The 21,481-nt window shown below is 34.6% G+C and overlaps 1 protein-coding gene across 2 annotated transcripts in view; it reads right to left on the bottom strand.

Moving 5' to 3' along the window:
• The window catches only part of LOC127877173 (ovostatin-like), a 41,579-nt gene extending 36,909 nt beyond the window's left edge, over positions 1 to 4,670 (bottom strand). Inside the window, exons 1-2 of one of the 2 annotated variants that reach the window (XM_052422838.1) lie at positions 4,507 to 4,670; positions 530 to 729 (exon numbers count right to left, since the gene is read on the bottom strand). In XM_052422838.1, coding sequence (XP_052278798.1) covers positions 530 to 729; positions 4,507 to 4,616 — 310 coding nt within the window. In that variant the 5' untranslated portion in view covers positions 4,617 to 4,670. The remainder of the gene's footprint in view (positions 1 to 529; positions 730 to 4,506) is intronic. The other variant, XM_052422837.1, reaches the window with a different exon arrangement.
• Positions 4,671 to 21,481: the final 16,811 nt, after the last annotated feature.

The raw sequence follows: 21,481 nt of genomic DNA, 5'->3' as shown, positions 1-21,481 counted from the left end.
GGCACGATTAAAATAATTAAACAATGTTTGCTTAAAATAACTTTGGGATTTTCCGTGTAGTTCTATTTTCCTATTCTTTTTTTACAGAAATAATTTACGACTAAGAAAATTGATGGGATAAATCGAATACTAGGTCGGTGCCGAATAAAGCAAAGTTCATTTGGCTCGGTACGAAAATCTGAACCACTCACCAAGGCTCGTGGTTCAGATTTTCTAAGCCTCGCAAAATAAACTTTGCTTTATTCGACACCGACCTAGTATTCTCTATATATATCAATCTCCCTCGAAATGGTACTATTAACGTATTCTTACACATCTTACATACCATTCAGGTGTTGACAATACTTTGTATCCCCCTATATGACGTGTGATATGCATTAATTATTTTGACAATTAATCATAATGGTTGTTAGTGAGTAATTTGAAATAGTTGTTTAAATGCACTAGCACCAAATAAAATAAAATAAGTGTAATATCTACTCTAATTTCCATCTCGCAATCGTATTATGTCACAGAATAATAATCTCACCTAGAACACCGTTCGATTCGTCCAGAGTAGATGTCAGGGTGTGGTTGACCATGCTACCACTGTTAGCAACGAATGCTATATCCACCTCAACCCGTCGCTCTATACTAGGAGAGGCCTGACTGGCCATGTTTTCCATCTGCAAACAGAATGTCGTCTGCCCGCCCGCCTCCATAGCTCTTGGCATTGTAAACACATACTTACTGAAACAAAACATACTTACTTAAAAATAATCATTCCTGGTCAGAAGTAATTAAACAGCTATACTATTTACTAATGCAGGATTTAAAAAAAAAAAAATTTTTTTTGGGGGGGGGTAGGGGCTTCTGTATGCTTTGATAATGACTTCAATCATGCATCTTCATTTAAACAACTGGCGAGGATTAAAGCAAAGCATTTAAATATGCTATGCATTGTAAAATACTACTATTTTATGCTTAACTTCATCACACAGCTGCAATTCAAAGTTGATAGAATAAATGCATTATATTACGTTGATTGTTTTAAGTTTAGCATAAAAATGTGTGTTCCTATAACAAATCTGTTCCTCTAACACATCTTTTTCGTTATAGGGACATATTAAATAAAACATACCATAATTGACAAGCGATAACGCCAGATGTGTACAAATTAAAATGTATTACAGTATTGTACTCAATGTTGACGTCCCTTCTACACAAGTTCAGTTCAGGCAGAAAGTGTCGTCATTAAAAAGTATTTTCGGACAACGCAGGGTAATCTGGGGAGATATGTTTATGCTTGCATTAAGACCGATTTTCCCAGAGAGCGACTCAGATAACATAACATAGCATGGCCTTAATAAACAAATATAGGTCTATCTGATGAACTTTTATAGTGCACAAGGGTCTCTCTCAAGTACTTGGAACGAAATAATGGCTCTTTGTTTCCCATCAGAACCTGAAGAGGTCCACTTAATTGAATGTTATCTTTCGCCCAAACGGATGTCTAACCCCTTAATGTTCTAGTTGTTTATGAACAAAAATATTTGGTAATATCAAAATTGCTCTATTAAAGGGACCTTTTCACAGAATTTAGTTGTTATTGAAATTTATCACTAAATGCTAAATATATTGATAAATGTAAACATTGGATCTAAAAAGCTCCAGTAAAAAAATAAATAATACAAATAATCCTCAACTGGGCTCGAACCACTGACCCCTGGAGTAAAAATCTTACGCATAAACCACTCGGCCATCGGTGCTCATACAATTTATGATTTATGTTATACTTTATACAAGCAATCCTCGTAGTGTCACAAAATATAACGACAACAACAGAACTGTCCAAATTATTCAATCGTTTCGCGATGCAACGTTTTATAATTTACAGGTTTTTAAATCCTCTAAAGATACCTATAATGGATATTTTAGAGCATGATAAATACTCAGTATTACTGTTTCCTTGCAAATATCATAACTTCAACGAAAATTTGCTAATCTGAAACATATTTTTTAATGTTGTCAATTTACTAAAACGTGAAACGGCCTTTTAGCTTATTTATGTTATGTTACGTTATAAGCTGCTATTGTCAATTTTATGTTTAAATCTTTGAAAGTTTAATTAACAATATACATCCAGAAGGTCAAAAGCTGCAGTTGACAAAGTGAGCCTAGTGCTTAAAAAAAGTCATGTAAAATATTTTAAACAAAGACCACTTTAACATTGTATATACCCACATGTATGCCTCTTTCGTTTTATAGATTTTTTCTTCAACTCTTGCAAGTGCAGTTTCAGATGATACAAACAATGTTTACCCAATGGCATGGGAAGCTTCGACCACATATGCAGAATTTCAACAAATACTGTAGAGCAAAAGGTTTTCCCAATCCCAAATCGCAAACCCAAAGCTTCTGAGCAGAGTGGTTTCTTTGAAGAAGATTTTGAGAGTACTGAAACATTTTTGTCAAAACCCTTCGTCCACCGAGGTTGGCCTAATTTTGAATACAGATGCGTATTTTTTATGATGGACCACTCTACTTTGTTAGTAATATCATTGCGCAGAGGTAAAAATAATGATCTATCTACATAAACCATTGGACCCAAGGCATCACACATTTCAACCCCTCCAATTAATAGCTCAGCTGGTTACTCAAGGCTCGTTAATGCCACGCTTGTTTGAATTCCATTAAAAGCTTTAGGATGAGATGTTTGAAAGTGCAAAAAAGAGTAATGCTGATCACAAAAGCTTTGTTGGAAGATCGTTGCGCAAAATATAAAGCAGTTTAAATAACGATCACGAGCAAAAAGAGTCAAGACGTGTAAATAACTATTTTAATATATGTGTATTGTAATTACAATTAATTACAATGTATACACTAATTGTACGTGCTTATATTATTTTATTTGATGTTGTCTTACTTTTGGTTTGAAAATATCAAGAAATCTGGGTCAGGTCGTTTTATTTCTTTTTGTTTCATGATTGCGATATGTAAGCATTTTCTGCTAAGTGGACCGACCACAATCAGAAGCAAATATTTCTGCAATAAATCAGCTCAGCTTCGTTTTTGTATTACATTAGTCAGCAGTTTGATTGTAAAACATATATCTGTGTTTCGACAGTCTGTTCTATTAATCACATACTTAGTTAAACACTCTGTGACTTCTTTATATTTTAAGTGGTACTAAAGACAAGTGTTTGCGAGCCATTCAGGCATCATAAAACTACTTGTAACAAATGCCGTGTCAGGTCACAATAACACTTCTTATTTAATGAGATCATAAATGAAATGCTTAAATCATAAAAAATGTTGGATCGTGTCATTGTTACTATGGGTTAAATACATGTAGTTGTAATTCTTATCACAATAACGTTACAAAATCCCACCTAATCCAAAGGTATAAATAGTTTACCCTTCTTAAACGATGGTAGCTGAATTCAAGTAAATTAACGGTTGATAAGGTATGTGATTTTGAAAGGATTGTAAATAGATTCGCTTTGTGTACCATGATCAGAGAGTTATTCAAAATGTATTCCGTTCTGGCGTAAGTTCTGATTACCAAGTAAATTAACGGTTGATAAGGTATGTGATTTTGAAAGGATTGTAAATAGATTAGCTTTGTATACCATGATCAGAGAGTTATCCAAAATGTATTCCGTTCTGGCTTAAGTTCTGATTACCAAGTAATTTTAAAAAACGCAGTCTATGGAAGACCAAGCGTAATCTTTTTGCTAGAAGGCCCAATAATGTTACTGTTCTTTTCTGAAACGATTTATGAAAGGCTTTCTAATTGTATGGGGTTTCATATTATATATTGTTTCGGCATAGCTGTCTAAGATGGGTTTTAATCTTTGTTTTCTTGCAATAATTATATACAGCTGGGAAAAAAATTGACATAAAATGCGCAAATGTTAAATTTGAGAAATTGAAACTTACACCAATGGTAAAATGTATAACAATATCTTTTTTTAATCAATAAACACGTTATTATTTAAATAAGAAGTGCAGTAAGCTAATCACATTTAATATTCATCTTTATTGGAAATGATCATATGTATAAACCATTGTGTTGATCTTATAATATGATAAAATGATGAATATATCAGCGTAAATAAACACGGATTTGTAAGAAGGTAATTAGTTACAGGCATTGAAATCGCATATAGACTGCCTTTTATAAAAAAAATATTTATGGTTAAAACGATAACTTAAAAATGATTTATTTAAATTATTTGTTTTTAATAAATAGTTAAAAAGATAATACCCATCGAGTTTGCATTTCCTTTCTGGCATTGTGTCAAAATGGTATTGTAAGATCAAATTATTTAAATAAAAAAATGAAACATATCATCACATCATCGTAGTGCTGTTCGTTGTTCGTTTTTAATTTACGCTTGGGTTCGCCGATAAAGAATAACTTCACCAAATTTATATAAATTCATACATAATGCAAATAAAGTTAAATCAAATTATAACTGTTAAGTATAATACACACAAACATACATTTAAAGCAACACTTACGGTTGGCACTGAACAATGCTTAGGACGCCGAACATCCATAGCAAAGCGAGCATACATCCTCGTTTCCCCATCTCGCCGCACGCAATGATATGTGCTTGCCACTCAATCATCGTTCTCAAGTTGTTTGCAACGCGCGAGACTATCGTGACACCGAATAGCACGACTCTACAGTTAAGCTCAATTAAGGCCATTTATGTTCTAATTGACAATCATCAACAGCCGTCAAAATGCAAAAAAAGCTTTACTATAGACATTGTTTGAAGCCATCCGTCGATTCTCATGGCAAAACAAAAACAAAATGAAGGGAATACGAAACAAAGGAAATTAAAAAACGGAGTTTGTTGGTGTACTGAGTTAGGAAAGTGTTTGGTTTTATATCATATTTAATGCTATTATAATTTGATTTTGCGAACAAAATGACCCGTTTATGTTTTATTCTTTCATAAAAGACTAAAAGCTTGACAAAAGTGACTTTAGTTATTTTTTTGAAACAGACGACGTTCAAGACATTCTTGATATCAAATATAACACTGCAACGCATGAGCACATCTGTCGATCTATTTTATAATAAAATACTAAAATTAATTTACAATTACACGGCTGTAAACGACTGGTCGATTCTTTTTTAGATAAATTCATAAAGAGCCCATATCACTTCCGTGTTGTTTTTTTAATCGTTGCAGAAATCTTCATAGTTATAGGGTTTTATACATTTTTTATCAACACACTTCGTCTTTTATTTAGCAGGTTCAGTGAAGATTTATTTATCAAAAGAATTCAGAAACATACAATCGCCAATTTGAAAACGTGAAGACCTTTACAAGATGTGACATGTGCTCGATATAGAACCAACGAATCAATTATTTTGCCTGTGTAAACGGCAAATATAAAAGTTGTACCATCAACAAAAGCATTGGTTTATGGCCAATCTACTACAGGGCGCAGGATCACGTGATTTTGTGTGGTTCCCAACTAAATTTTCATGTTAACACGCCGGTAAGATTTGTTTTGTTTAATAACTTTTTAAAATAACATAAGTTTATTTAGTAATACAAGGCCTCCGGCCCAAAATACAAGCTATGTTTTACGTTCACACAATGTTTCCGTTTACGAAATTAAACTATAAAGATACAAACAGTATATATAGAAATATTATACAATTATGTTTAAAGCTTCTATGATAGTTCAAAAGCGCTTTTCAGAAAACGACTTAGTGCATAAATACCTCCTGAGAAGTGTCTGACATTAAAAGAATAAATAATGCTTCTGATGGATCAGAATGAAGCCACTCTTCTAGAAAGTATTTATGTCTAAGCTGTTTAACTTTTTCACATACTAATAGGAAATGCAATTCATCGTCTATAATATAAATATTTTTGGTTTGACAGTATTGACAAAATCTGAACTGGCGGTCAATTTTCATGTGACGCCCTTTCTCGATCATTAGGTTGTGGCTAGAACAACGAAAGTTTGATAGCGTTTTCTTCAAAATGTAGGTTTAAGGTATAGAGAGGTATCTTTCTGGATGTAAGTTGCTTTTGTAAAGTTTATAACTAATCGCTTTTGGTGAGGAGTTTATACTAGCCAATATTTTCTGCTTAGCACAGTCTTTTAGTCTGTCTTGGAAAAGTTTCAAGAACGCCACAGTGTTTCCAACGTCTCCGTGTATCCACGCATACCCAAATCCGTATTGGAATAGTAACCTCTTCACTTGCGTAGCCCATGTAGTGCGTCCGGCCTCGTCTAATTGTCGTAGCATATTGTAACACCGTTTCGGGTATCGATTTACTGGCATCTGTGTGAGTTTACACCAGTATTTCACACATCTGTTCATATATGTTACGAATAGTGAATATCTCCCACATTCACTTAGCGCGAAAAAGTCGGCCACATTTCTATTAAGACAAGCTATGCGTTTACAAAACCTTATTTGCACGTTTTCAATTTGCTCACAATACTGGTATCCCCACACCTCTGCCGAGTACGTAAGTATAGGTTTCACTACTGAATCGAACAATTTAAATGCTTCATGGTGGTGAAAATAACCGAAGTGTTTCTGTTGGTTCAGTATGGAGTTGACTGCCTTAAGCGCCTGGAGGCGAAGAATCTCTTTTGTTTTAGTCCATAGTAGTTTTGGCGTAAAGTAAGACCCGAGATATTTATAAAAAGGGACTGTTTCTAATTTCACTGCTTTATACGTCCAAGATTCGTATGCCCGTAGTGGTCCTCCGTTTCGAAACACCATGATTTTCGACTTGTCAATGTTTATTTGCATTCCTGTTGAATCACAAAAGGAGGCCACATGATTAATCGATCGCTGAAGATTGATGACAGTATCTGCTACGCATGCGACATCATCAGCAAAAAGGAAACCAGGAATCGTTTCATCGTAACCAGTTATTTTTACCCCGCAATCACTTGCAGAGTTCAAGTAATCTATAAGGTCGTTTATATAAAGGGAGAAAACTATTGTTGAACTAACACAGCCTTGTTTAGTTCCCTTTTCACAACAAAATGCATCGGTTAGATAGTTTCCGATTTTAATACGCGATTTCAGTTGTCTATACATAGATCGAAATACTCGTAGGAATTTACCGTCTGCATTTATACCCTTCCTTATTAGACTATCCCACAGTTTTGGATGTGCACAGTTATCGAATGCCTTAAAAAAGTCGATATAAAATACATATATTCTGCCGCCTTTCTTGGATAAGTACTTTTTGTATGACGGATTGCAAATTGAAAATATTGTCCATGGTCGAATAGCCTTGCCTGAAACCAGCTTGTGATTCGTCGATCAAGTTCGTTTCTTCTGCCCATTTGGTCAATCGCGTACTTAAAACTTTCATGTAGATCTTTCTTATACTGTTCACAAGCGAAATGGCTCTATAATTGTTAGGGGAGTTAGTGTCACCATTTTTATGCACTGGAGTTATGATACTTTCGCACCACTCTACCGGAAATTCGCCCGAATTAAGAATTTGGTTGAATAGTTTGTTGAGATAAGGCAGAGTTTTTTCTAAGGTAAACTGGAACATTTCAATTCAAATACCGTCTATTCCAGATGCACACCCAGAGCGCAGAGATTCTACACTGTTGGTTATTTCGTCGTCACTGATTTCTAAATCTAATAATGTGTCGTCTGCATTGTACTGAATGTTCTCAAAAATGTTCGTTTCCGGTTCCGTAGTAGTACTTGTCGAAAACAAGCCTTGAAAATAGTCGAACCAATCCGATCCCGAAATTGTAGTGTCTATTATAGTAGCTTTTTGTTTCATATCTTTTATACATTTCCAGAACTTATTTGGAATATTGTTTTCTTACGAATTACATCTAGTGCATAATAGACAGATTTTTATGCTGCTTATGGCAATGTGCAATACATAACAATTTCTTTATTTTATAAGCCTGTGTTTTTGTTCAAAAAGTTATTGTGTACTGCACGGTTATGCTTCACGCAATGAGAACTTTTGTCACCAAGTTCAGACCACAGTTGGTTAGCGTGTGACTATGATATAAATTAGTAAAATCATTTTGAATGAAAAATTAATCAAATTATAACGAAAAACCAACTCCTCTGAACAAATTGTCACTATCAAATATATCTTTATAACAAAGTATTCAACTACAAATTAGCCGAAAACAGGTTGCATTGCTTTAAACTGCAATAACTTCATCAATTGTGCAGCGATTTCCATGAAATTGGTCTTATTTCAACGCAGCAATGAATTTCCTTTCTGTACATATCTTGTCATATTTTTACAAATGCATAGTCGAATTTTAAGAAAAAAACACGATACACAACTCGCTTAACCTACTCGTCATCGATCAGACCCGATTCAAGCATGAAATCTTCAGGAATAAATAGAGGATATTTGTTGGATTCGGTGGAATATCAATTTTATTTCACGAGTGATCATAAAAATATATTTTCACGACTGGCGCAGCCACTCCTGAAAACATATATTTTTTATGATCACAAGTGAATAAAAATTGGTATTCCACCGAATCCAACAAATTTTCTATTTATTTTATGCTTTTTTTTCACCGTTTATTCACATTGAAAAAGTGTTTAACTGGAGAATTTCGCTGGAATAATGACGTCATTTCGTCGACAAAATGACGTCATTTGACAGTTGAACAGTGAAAAATATCGTTATTTTTCACTGTTTGAAACAGTGAAATATCAGTTTTATTTCACTGATATATCTCTTTAAACCACCGGAAAGCATAAAATAAAGACACACCTTCGCGTTGGACCAATGAAATCACTCGTCTGTTTATAATGTCGGCCAGTTGAAATGTATGTAAACAAAGGTTTCAAACGGCGCTTGACAGTTAGTGTTGATGCATAATGTAACGGCAAGAACGGTAATAATGTTTTTTCATACGTTTTATTGAATAATGGTACCGAGGTCCGTGAACTTTGCAGGGAAAATGCCCTTTACTCCATAAAGATTTCAGTCTTAGACTGTTAGCTATGAATAACGGTTTATCATTTGCGGGTCCATGAGCGATAGTGGTGGGGGTGGATATATAAAAGTAATACATACACATATCAACAGATATTCTCTTTTTAAGCTTACTTCACTCTTTACGCTATTTATGAGATACACACACACACAAAAACATGAAAGAAACGTCGCCAATTAGATTTTACAAATATGGTGTAGTCGTACAAAGGTAAACCCATCAAAATTACCTACATACGTCCTTTTATCGTTCGAATGGCTATCTAAGATAGATAGAGACGGACACGTTTATTTCCATTTAACGTATCCGATCTAGCCTGTTCGTCGACATTTAATATTCCGTATATTGGTATAAATACAAATAATAATAGAATCACGTATGCTTTGTTTGTTTATACATGACATGAGATGTCAATAAAACTTATCCAACAATAACGATTTTTTATGATTATTTTTTATGATTGTATGAATATAAATCATGTACAAATATTTAAACTTTAATTCGGTGAAGTATATCTTTAAAGCTTATGACAGAACGGACAACCTCCAATGATATTTGATGTAAAACCTTTCCGTTTGTGGCATGTCTCTAACCCCCCCCCCTATTCACACAGCCACTGCATCTTTAATTTGTTTTGAGTTACGCCACTGGGCAATGTGAAGAAAGTGAGGTAATCATAACGTAAGCTAGTCTACAATTTCACCAAACAATTTATATTGCCACTTTAACGGCTAAGTTCGCTAGTTAAAGTACATCGTCTTTTTCGGTGAGTTAAATTACCTCTTTAAAGTTTGGCCCGTATAACCAGGTTCAAGTGTCAAACATAATTGTATAGTGTTCGAGACTTCTAACTTCTGTGGTACATTGTGCGTTTGTGAAATACTGTGCAAGCACAGTAAAAAGTTTAAGACGCATCATACAAAATCTCGATTGTAATAGAAATTTAATTTCAGAAATTTCCCAGAAACGGAAAGATGCGGTATTTATACCAGTAATGTTGTTGGTGTGGGATTTTGTCTAATAAATACGCGAGCGTCGTGCACAAACTTTTCTTAGCACATACCAGCTCCATACCAGCCAACTTAGTACTAGAGATAATGATAAAATGAGATTAATCATTTGTATTGGATACAATTTGTAACCAATCAGTGTTGTTGGGGTTCTTTCAAGAGGTCCTAGATGCTAATGAAGACCCAATTTCAAATACTTGTATCTATTTTAATCGTTTTGAAACAGGTCTCTGCATACAAATGATCAGGCGGAAACATGTAAATATTTGGTAGTGTAAACTTAGATGGTAAAGGGAAATGTGAAAGAAGATACGCACGTACTCAGTGTGCAGGATCAACGGGTTTCACAGTTTTTCTTGCAGTTTGTGTCGATATCTTAAGATTTAAGAATACATTATTAAATACGTCTGAAATCAGTGCTTAAATTTCACGTTCCGTGCAGCATAACCGTGTAAATGAATCTTGTAAACTTCGAATTTTGGCCTAGAACACAGACTTATTAAATTAAGCAATTCTGCTGTTAAGAACGTTACTTTTGAAAATATCTCAAGTTATTGAAATTCATTTACAAAACTGCATAAAAAACGGGATTCCTACTACACTTGCAGTGTGTGCCGATACCTTAAGGTATATGAATAAATCATTTAATATGTCTGAAATCGGTGACAAAATTTCACGTTGCGCGAAGCATAGTCGTATAAATAAATGCAATACACATATACTTTTTGAACAAAAACACAGGCTTATTAAACTTAGTAATTTTGATGTATTTCACATTGTCATAAGCAGCATAAAAATATGTCTTTTATGCACTAGTTGAAATTCTTAAGGCAGATTGTTTTTAAAAAGTTATTCGGAAAAAAGCACCACTTACCGGTGTGTTAACATCCATTAATGTTCAGTTGTCATGTGACCTTGCACCCTGATAAAGGCACGTAAACCTGCACCCTGGTAATGATTGTGATCGTGACACGTTGTCGATGCTCAAACATGCAGACCGGGCCATAAACAAACGCAGAAACCGTTTTTACCGGGAGCCTTTCTGTTGATTTATTTAACATGCGACATACTCGTGTATGATGGTGGCCATTTATTAATTTATGATGAATAACAAGGTTCCAGTCCTGATAAGATTCTGGTTTCACCCAACCGTACTAGAATTGTGCCATTAATGGTCGCCTTGACCTTTGATCTGTAAGTGTGCCTTTGACTTTGAGATAGGGAGACAGGTGTTCCTTGCGACATATCGCGGCCATGGTGACTTTTATACAGAGCCTTGCGCAAGCGGGCTCAAAAATATCTTAGTTTCACTATGTTTCTTGTTGTTTGCAGGAGTCATGTTGGAGTAAGAATTCAACAAAACAGGGCGAATGCACATGTGATTAAATGTGAAATAACTGCAAATATGCACATGGGCACCAACTTTATGTAAGGTGATAAAGGTTTGCACAAGTGATATGCAAATTGCGTGTATGAGAAACTCGTATTAAACGGACTATGTCATTTAAATGGGCCACTACGAGAGAACTTCTTTTTTAAAATCTTACAAAAATAAGTATGCCATATAAAAACGGATGCAACTCGCTACATGTAATGAGAAAAAATTAATACAAACTGAGATTTAAAAAAAATCATGTTTGCTATATTATGTGGTCCAGTTTGTTTGGTCCTTTTTGTGTATTTTTGAGGTTCAAGAATATTCATGACCAAGCATGAAAGCTTATTTGGTTAAAGCGTTGTCTATTGTCATTTATTCTCATTGCTTGTGAGTAATGAGTTTAATTTCCATTTTGAATTTTAATTCTTCTTACATTTTCCTTAAATATATCATAAATAAATTATATCAGATTTCTTATATTGTATTAAATTATATTTAACAAAGTAAATATATATGTTTTAGTAAAGAGCATTTATGTAAAACTATATTGTTTACAGTGTAGTAGGAATCCAGTCTTTCCTAGCCATGCCCCCTTTAATATTCGTATCTGTTAATTAATTTCATATATAATCAAGTGCCTTGTTTCCGGATCCGGTGTCCGGTGTTGTTTTGCTTGTTATCCGTTTCCCATGAAATCAATATCCGACCCTTTTTTTAAACTAAATTCGTCACATTTTGCAGTCACCTGTTATTTCGAACATGTTATCATCATTATTAACGATTCTTTCCACATTGTAAAGAAGCAATAGTAAATATTATGTCGTTACAGTAACACAAAAGATGCATTTTTATATAATACTTAACGTCTTTGAGATATATATGGTTCCATTCGCTGAAATACAATAATGTACTGTGAACAGCAGTATTTGGCATATACGTTCGTGGTTTTGTTTACATTTACACCTTAAATTCCCGGCACCTCCTCCCTTTAATATGATCCGTTGCAGTTTCGCGTTTTAGCCGGTAACGCACTGTTTTTTTCCGGTATAATCCGTTTTGGTTAGATGGCGTTATAAGATGCTTTTTTCAAGCGTATAAGATAAAATCCTTACATACTTTATGCAGATTTATGCCTAACACACAGAGGGACGTTTCGTATAGAATCCCCATGTCCATCCGTCCTTCCTTCAGCTTTATACCCCAATTTTACAAGCAACAGTATTTAAAAATTCGAAGAATACATAAGCATACTTATGTCAATAAAATAAACACATAAATAAAACGTTTTAAAAAATCGATGGTCGTTATTAGCTTATATTGCCCTTTTTGCAACTCCGCCCTGACAAACAGGTTGTCAGTAAAATCGATGCAAACCTATTGGAAAACAGTAAGATGTATGCTAAAATATTAATTAAAAGTAAGAAGTATACTAACTATGGATAAACAGTAATATCCATGCTAACCTATGGGTCTACAATAAGATTTATGCTAACCAATTTATAAACAAGGACTTATGCCCCCTATAAACGCTTGATAGAAGTTATGAGCTTTATTCGAAACCTAAACGCAGATTTCGAAACCTAAACGTTGACCCTAAGTTCAAGGTCACAGGGGTCAACATTTTTGTGCGTATGGAAAGGCCTTGTCCATATACACATGCATTCCAAATATGAAGGTTATATCTCAAGGGACATAGAAGTTATGAGCATTTTTCAAAACCTAAACGCAGATTTCGAAACCTAAACGCGGACCCTAAGTTCAAGGTCAATGTCACAGGGGTCAAAACTTGTGTGCGTATGGAAAGGCCTTGTCCATATACACATGCATACCAAATATGAAGGTTATATCTCAAGGGACATAGAAGTTATGAGCATTTTTCAAAACCTAAACGCAGATTTTGAAACCTAAACGCGGACCCTAAGTTCAAGGTCAAAGGGGTCAAAATGTTTGTGCGTATGGAAAGGCCTTTTCCATATACACATGCATACCAAATATGAAGGTTATAGCTCAAGGGACATAGAAGTTATGAGCATTTTTCGAAACCTAACCGCAGATTTCGAAACCTAAACGCGGACCCTAAGTTCAAGGTCAAGGTCACAGGGGTCAAAATCTGTGTGCGTATGGAAAGGCCTTGTCCATATACACATGCATACCAAATATGAACGTAATAGCTCAAGGGACTTAGAAGTTATGAGCATTGTTCGAAACCTAAACGCAAAGTGTGTCGGAAAGACGGACAGACGGACGGACGGACAGTCCGATCACTATATGCCCTCCTTCGGGGGCATAACAACAAGATTTTTGATTACCAATGTTTTTACAGTAAGATTTATGCTAAGCTGTGGATAAACAGTAAGATATATGTTTACCTATGGATAAACAAAAAAATCTATGCTTAACTATTGATACATAGAAAGATTAAAGATAACCCAAAGGTTATTAGTCAAACCTATGCTAACGACAAGAGCTATACTCATATACAACCACATTAACAGTAATAGCTACGCTCGCCTACAGGGAAACAGCAAGCGCTAAGCAATAGTATGTGCTTTGCTCAACTATGGTTTACAACATGAGCTATGCTAAACTACAGGTAAACAGTAAGAGCTATGCTAACCTACAGATAAACAGTAAGACCTATGCTGAACTTCAGGTTTACAGCAAGAGCTATGCGCACTAATATTTAAACAGTAAGAGCTATGCTCACTTACAGGTTAACAGTAAGACCTATGCTGAACTTCAGGTTTACAGCAAGAGCTATGCGCACTAATATTTAAACAGTAATTGCTATGCTCAAGTACAGGTAAACCACAAGAGCTATGCTCACTTACAGGTTAATAGCAAGAGCTATGCTTAACTACAGGCTCACAACAAGAGCTATGCTCAACTACAAGTTTACAGCAAGAGCTATGCGCATTTACAGGTTAGCAGTGAGAGCTAAACTCAACTACCGGTTAACTGTCAGAGATATGCTCATCGCCAGATTTACAGTAAGAGCTAAACTGAACTACAGGTAAACAATAAGATCTATGCTCAACTACAAGTTAACAGTAAGAGCTATGCTTAATAACAGGTAAACAGTAAGAAATATGCTTAACTTCATGTTTACAGTAAGAGCTATGCTCAACTACAGGTTTACAACAAGACGTAGCTCAAATAAAGGTTTAACAGTAAATGCAATGCTCAACTACAGATTTACAGCAAAAGCTTTCCTCAACTACAGATTTGCAATAAGAGCTAGTTCGACTACAGGTTTACAGCAAGAGTTGCTCAACTTCAGTTCGCAGTAAGAGCTATGATTAACAACAGATGAACAATAAATGCCAAGTTCAACAACAGGTTCACAGTAAGAGCTATACTCAATTACAGGTTTACAATATGAGCTACAGGGGAAAAATAAAAGCTCTACTCAACAACAGGTTTACAGCAAGAGCTAGGCTTAACAACAGGTTTACAATAAGAACTGTGCTCTACTACATGTAAACAGTACGAGCTATACTTACAACCAGGTTAACAGTAATGGCTACTCTCACCTACAGGTTAACCGTAAGAGCTATGCTAACAACTAGATAAACAGTAATAGCTACGCTCACCTTCGTAAACAGCAAGACCTAAAAAATAGTATGAGTGTGCTCAACTACAGGTTTACAATAAGAGCTATGCTAAACAACAGGTAAACAGTAAGAGCTTTGCTCACCTACAAGTATACAGTAAGACCTATGCTGAACTACAGGATTACCGAAAGATATATGCTCACTTATATTTAAACAGTAAGAGCTTTGCTCAATTACAGGTTTACAACAAGAGCTATGCTCACTTACAGGTTAACAGTTAGAGCTTTGCTCAACTACAAGTAAACGGTAAGAGCTATGCTCAACTACAGGTTAGAAGTAAGAGCTAAGCTCAACTGCAGGTTTACAGTTAGAGCTATGCTCAACTACAGGTTTACAATAAGAGCTAGCTCAAATACAGCTTTACACTAAAAGCTTTGCTCAACAAAAGATTTACAGCAAAGGCCTTTGCTCACCTACAGGTTTACAGTCAGAGATATGCTCAACTTCATTTAACAGTAAAAGCCATGATTAACCACAGATCAACAATAAAAGCTATGTTCAGCTACATGTTTACAGTAAGAGCTATACTTAACCACATGTTTACAGTAAGAGCTATGCTAAACTACAGGTGGACAATAAGAGCTATGCTCAACTACAGGTTCACAGTAACAGCTATGCTCAAATTCAGTTTACAGTATGAGCTATGATCAACTACAGGTGAACAATAAAAACTATGCGTAGCTACATGTTAACAGTAAGATTTATGCTTAACTACAGGTTAACAGTAAGAGCTATATACAACTACAGGTTTACACCAAGAGCTTGGCTCAACAACAGGTTTTCAGAAAGAGCTATGCTCCCCTACAGGTAAACAGCAAGAGCTATGCTCAAATACATGTAAACAATAAGAGCTATGCTAAACTAATGGTGGACAATAAGATATGTGCTCAACTACAGGATTACAGCAAGAGCAATGCTCAACTAGAGTTGTACAGCAAGAAATGTGTTCAACTACATGTTTACAGCAAGAGCTTGGCTCAACTACAGGATTACAGCAACAGCTATGCTCAACTACAAGTTAACAGCAAGTGCTTGGCTAAACTAGAGTTTTACAGCAAGAGTTATGCTTAACTTCAGTTTACAGTAAGAGCTATGCTCAACTACAAGTTTACAGCAAGAGCTATGCTCAACAACAGGTTAATAGGAAGAGCTATGCTCGGCTACAGGTTAACAGCAAGAGCTAGTAACTGAAAACTGCCCTATTTGACTGAGTCCCCCAATTGGCCGTAGTAATGATGACAAATAACCAAACAAGTTCCGTGTCTGGGCTGGAAATCAAACCTGCACTCTTTAGATTTGTAGTCCTGAACGCTTCCAACAGAAGTGGTATGTATGTAATCCTATGTAGACAAACACATAATTTATCGTAGTTAGTTCTTTTGTAGATAAAACATTGGTTCAACACTAAAACAGTAATTATTAAAATTGTTTTATTATGTAAGCAAGAATACAAGCAATACATGAATTCTTTCACCAAAATGTGCTGATCAAAACCATACAAAAGATACATGTAAAAGGATATAAAACTAGGGAAAGAATATAACATCAATCAACTTCTCTTCTCTGAAACCGATATGCAAACATTGACCTTTTGTTAATGATATTTGACAGCCAAACAAATTGTTTCAACCAGTTATTCATATTGAGGTATTTTAATTTTAATGAATTATTTCCATTCAAACCTATGCGCTGCTACCAATGTCATGACGATGCACTCATGAAAGAATTAAGAGGTATTTATGGTTGCAGGCATGATCTCTGTTAAGATATAAAACAAGAGGGCCAAGATGGCCCTAGTTCGCTCACCTGAGAGGAGTCAGTTCATTCAATCTTTACCAAATGTCAATCTTGACCTAGATATTGTCCAGACAAACATCCTGGTCAAGTTTCATCATTATTTCATCTGCGAGTCATGATCAATGTGCCTATGAAGTTTCATGATCCTAGGCGTAAGCATTCTTGAGCTATCATCCGGAAACCATCCATTTTTCATCGTAATTTAATTGTTAATATTTCTGACAGGTCTACATGGAAATGTATCCCAAGCATTTTAAAGCTTTGTTGCATCCAATTTAGTTTCCATTTGGTTTTTATGGTATATGAACTAAATTTGTTCATGCCAATCCATACAACATTTTTTAAAATCAAAATTAACATTAAGGACTGAAATATATGCAAAATTCTATATAACAGTAAGTGTCTCATTTAGGGATTGTTCGGTACCGTCTTATGAAATAGTAATATCATCAGCAAACTGGGACAATTTATGTACAGTTCCCTGAATGGTTATACCTTTTATATTATTGTTATTTCTCAATACAAGTGACAAAACTTCGGCACAGAGGATAAAAATGTAACATGAGGGGATCCCCTTGCCTGCAGCCCCTTTCAATAGGGAAAAAGTTAGATAAGTACCCACACTGAGAAACGGCTGATTTAGAATCTTTATATAAAACCTCAAACCAACGTTTTATGTCAGGACCGAAATTAAAGAAAGAAAGTGTACTTTGTACAAAGGACCAGGCCAATGAATCGTACGCCTTTTCAAAATCAATTAGGAGAAGTAAGCCTGGGATCTCGTTTTCTTCAGTATAGTGCATTATGTCATAAATTAACCTAGTATTTTTCCCTATGTATCTCCCTTTAATAAAACCCGTCTGATCGTTATGAATAAACTTGTCAATAAATAATTTAAATCTGTTAGCTATTACTCCAGAGGCAATTTTATAAACAGTATTTAATAGAGTAATTCGACGCAAATTTGTAATATAAAGCCTAGATTTATCACCCTTTGGAATACAGGTTATGATACCTTGAGTTTGTGTTAAAGATAAATGACCACAGCTTCATTAAAAGATCTGACAATAAAAGTACCAATTTTTTCCAAAAGATTTTATAAAATTCTGCACTGAAGCCAGAACTGCCTGGGCTTTTATTATTTGACATCTTTTTTTTAAACAGTTGAAGCTTCCTCTAAAGTTATAATACCTTCGATTAAAATGGACTCACTCTGGTTTAATTTTGGGCAATTTATGTCTTTTACATAGTTTTTAAAGTATTCACTACTGCAATCATTATTTTGTTAATAAAGAGACTGATATTACGATGCTATTGAATTAAGGAGACCGGTTTGGTCAGTTATTTCACTATCATCTTCATTTTAAGTTTATATATTGATGTTGTTATTGCATTATATTTTTCAAGGCTACAAACATATCTAGATGGCTTTTCACCCTGTAAAGTCCACTGAAATTTGGATCTTAGCATGTATCCTTTTAAATGTGTGCTCTGAATATTATTTATTTCAGTTTTCAAATTTTCAAGTTCTTCAGAGTTTTCATCTAGGAAGTTTTCTTCCAACTCTTTAATTCTTGGTAATAATTTGCTTTCTATAAGTTTTGTTTCTCTTTTTTATTAGACCCATATGAAATAGATTTGCCCCTTAATTCCATAAGCAGGGTTTCTAGTAAAAGTTGATCACTTATCGTAAACTGTAATTCACAGTCAGGAATATCGTTTATATTTTGATAATTATAAATGGGTAGTGCGTATTGAAGTTTAATATCATCAATTTTGTTGTTGATTTCCTGTACATACATAATGTCTGACAGTAAAGAATTATTATGTTTCAAAAGGCCTGGTTTATGAGGAAAGTTACTAAAGGTTAAGTTTAAAGTAATTATCGAGTGATCCGATTGTAAACATGGTTCAATTCCAGTGGTTTTAAAGTATTGCAAGAAATCTGAAGTGATTTAAAATAGATCCAGCCTAGCCTGTTGTATCGGGTTTTATATTTACCAGGTAACAATAATTGTATAAATAAAGTTTAAAAAATAAATTATACATTTAGATGGGATAATAATATGAAAAAAATGTAATTGCCAGTAGCAAAGAGTTTCCTCTACATGGTAAAACACGACAAATTGAGAACGCTTCCCGCGAAATCAAAAGGAAGCATTATCAAAAATGTACAATAGGAGAAATAATACTTTCATATAATTGAACAAGCATTTTAAAAAAGTAAATATGTTATAAAGGTAGATCATACCCTTTAATTCCTACTTATGTACTCTTCTTCAATGAAGAAGAATATCTTGGGGAGAAAAAGTGTTATTTTAATCTTTGTACCTTGGTTTCAGTTTTATTAAACTTGAAAGTGGATACAACAAGGTACATGTAAGGAAAACTCACTAAGAATAATATATTGTAATTATTCATAAGTAATCATCAGGTGTAAAATATTCTCAAAATTATTGAAAAACAGAAACTAAACTAAAGAAGCTAGCTACAAGGCGATTCAGTCTAAACAAAGACCCGGAAAAACTGCAATAGAGTAAACGTATATGCTCTAAATGTTTAAAAAGTAATATATTCTTCTTCGTACATGTGTGTTGTGTGTGTGTGTGTGTGTGTGTGTGTGTGTGTGTGTGTGTGTGTGTGTGTGTGTGTGTGTGTGTGTGTGTGTGTGTGTGTGTGTGTGTGTGTGTGTGTGTGTGTGTGTGTGTGTGTGTGTGTGTGTGTGTGTGTGTGTGTGTGTGTGTGTGTGTGTGTGTGTGTGCGTGCGTGTGTGTGTGTGTGTGTGCGGGTGTGTGTGTGTGTGCGTGCGTGCGTGTTTGCGTGCGTGTATGTGTGTGTGTGTGTGTGTGCGCGCGCGTGCTTGCGTGCGTGTGTGTGTGTTCGCACGCGTGCGTGCATCTGTGCACGTGCGTTGGTGTGTGAGTGCGCGTGCGTATGTGTATAGTGTGTGCTTGTAAAATGTTAACAGCTTATGTGTTTCGAGTCGTTAGTACTCGATTTACACTGTAACCAAAAAAAGGGGGCTGTTTCATATAACAATAACAACAACAAGAACAACAACACCATGGTACCTGTCGACTTAACGAAGCTACAATACTACTCGGTCCATATTAATATGCATACATAAACAAACGACTAATGTTTTACAAATATAATATTGTACAATGGCATATTATGGGTAATTGTTGTATCACGCTATATTCCCCATTAGTATATCTAGGCCTCTAAATGAGCAAATATAAAATTATATATTACTACTACTTGCATGTGTGCGTGTGGATGTGTGTGCAAGTGTGTGTGTGCGCACGCGCGCAAGCGTGTGTGTGCGTTTGTACATGCGTGCGTACGTTGCGTGTGTGAACTTACACCGTATGAGATTGTGTCTTATAACAATAGACATAGATTAAGATGGATTATATAAGTATGATATGCTTAAAAAAAGTACGTATCTTTATCGAATTAGAGAGAAAAAAGTACTTAAGTTAGGAAATGACAAACAATAAAAAACCAAGAGAACAACAGGATAAAAAAACACACAACACAGATATTGGGGTGGTCTAGTTACAATGTCATGATTAAACTGGTTTGCACAGGTATTAGAAATACGTGAATATAGACTGTTAATGATATGATATGACAAAAAAAACACCGTCAGTTCTAGCCCTATGTTACCGGCGTCGATTTGTGCTAGCTGAAGCCCTGCTGGCGTACGATAGTGAAGCTACCGCCTTCGGCTATGGTTTCTGAATAATTTAATTGATTTTTTTAAAGAAATTAATTTGGGATTGCTAAATCTTGTATGGTACTGTGTCGTAATATGCTGTTTTTTTTTTCATAAGAGCATCCATCAAGACCGGATTTCATGAAGCGACAGAAAAGCGAAATTCCTGCAGTACCAGTAAATATTTAATATGCGGTCTGACATAAAGGTCACGTCAGTGTTACCATGCTTTAAACACTTTACTAATTAATTGTACAGCATGCAGTCTTTGAAATAAACACTTGCTCACTAGAATGTGGCAAGTAAATAATTATATTGTCAGGTACATACCGTTATTTTAAATGTTGCTTACATATGACTGAGTCAAAAAAATAGAAAATTGATCCAAATGCAGAGTATATTTAACGTATATTTGACAAAGATTGCATGATATATACCTATCATACTTCACTAGCACAATCATATATTATAGATTTGGCATTAGTAATTTTTGTTTAGAGAACATTGTTTGAATTTATATGAAATTTCCAATTTATTTCCGTACAACTTTTCATAGATAAATTATATTCTCATTATCCCATAAGGTATTCATAGTATAATGTTAAATGCATTTTTAACATTCTAGTACTAAAGTATAGTCCATTTTAAGCAGAGTAACAATTCACAAAACATCTAAACATGTTCTGTTAACACTACAAACGTGTTTACAATTTGGATTGAAAAAAGCGCTTCTTTCACTGAACATACCAATTAAGTTAAGCTGTGTGTATTCATTTATCTACAAAAAAAGGAAAAGAAAGATACATCACAATTCAGTAATTTAAGTTCTAATTTTAAGTTTTTCATCAATATATATTCAATATGTTCAGTAAAATATTTAAGTAATAATATGAGATACTCATATTTGTATATTAAATATCATGTAATTATTTCATAGGCATTGGATTATTAATAGAACGGAACAAATAATACAATACATGTA

This window comes from Dreissena polymorpha, chromosome 4, assembly GCF_020536995.1.
Source record: "Dreissena polymorpha isolate Duluth1 chromosome 4, UMN_Dpol_1.0, whole genome shotgun sequence".
Taxonomy (NCBI): Eukaryota; Metazoa; Mollusca; class Bivalvia; order Myida; family Dreissenidae; genus Dreissena; species Dreissena polymorpha.
The sequence above is the reverse complement of the archived record's forward strand: the minus strand, read 5'-3'. Positions and strand labels throughout refer to the sequence as shown.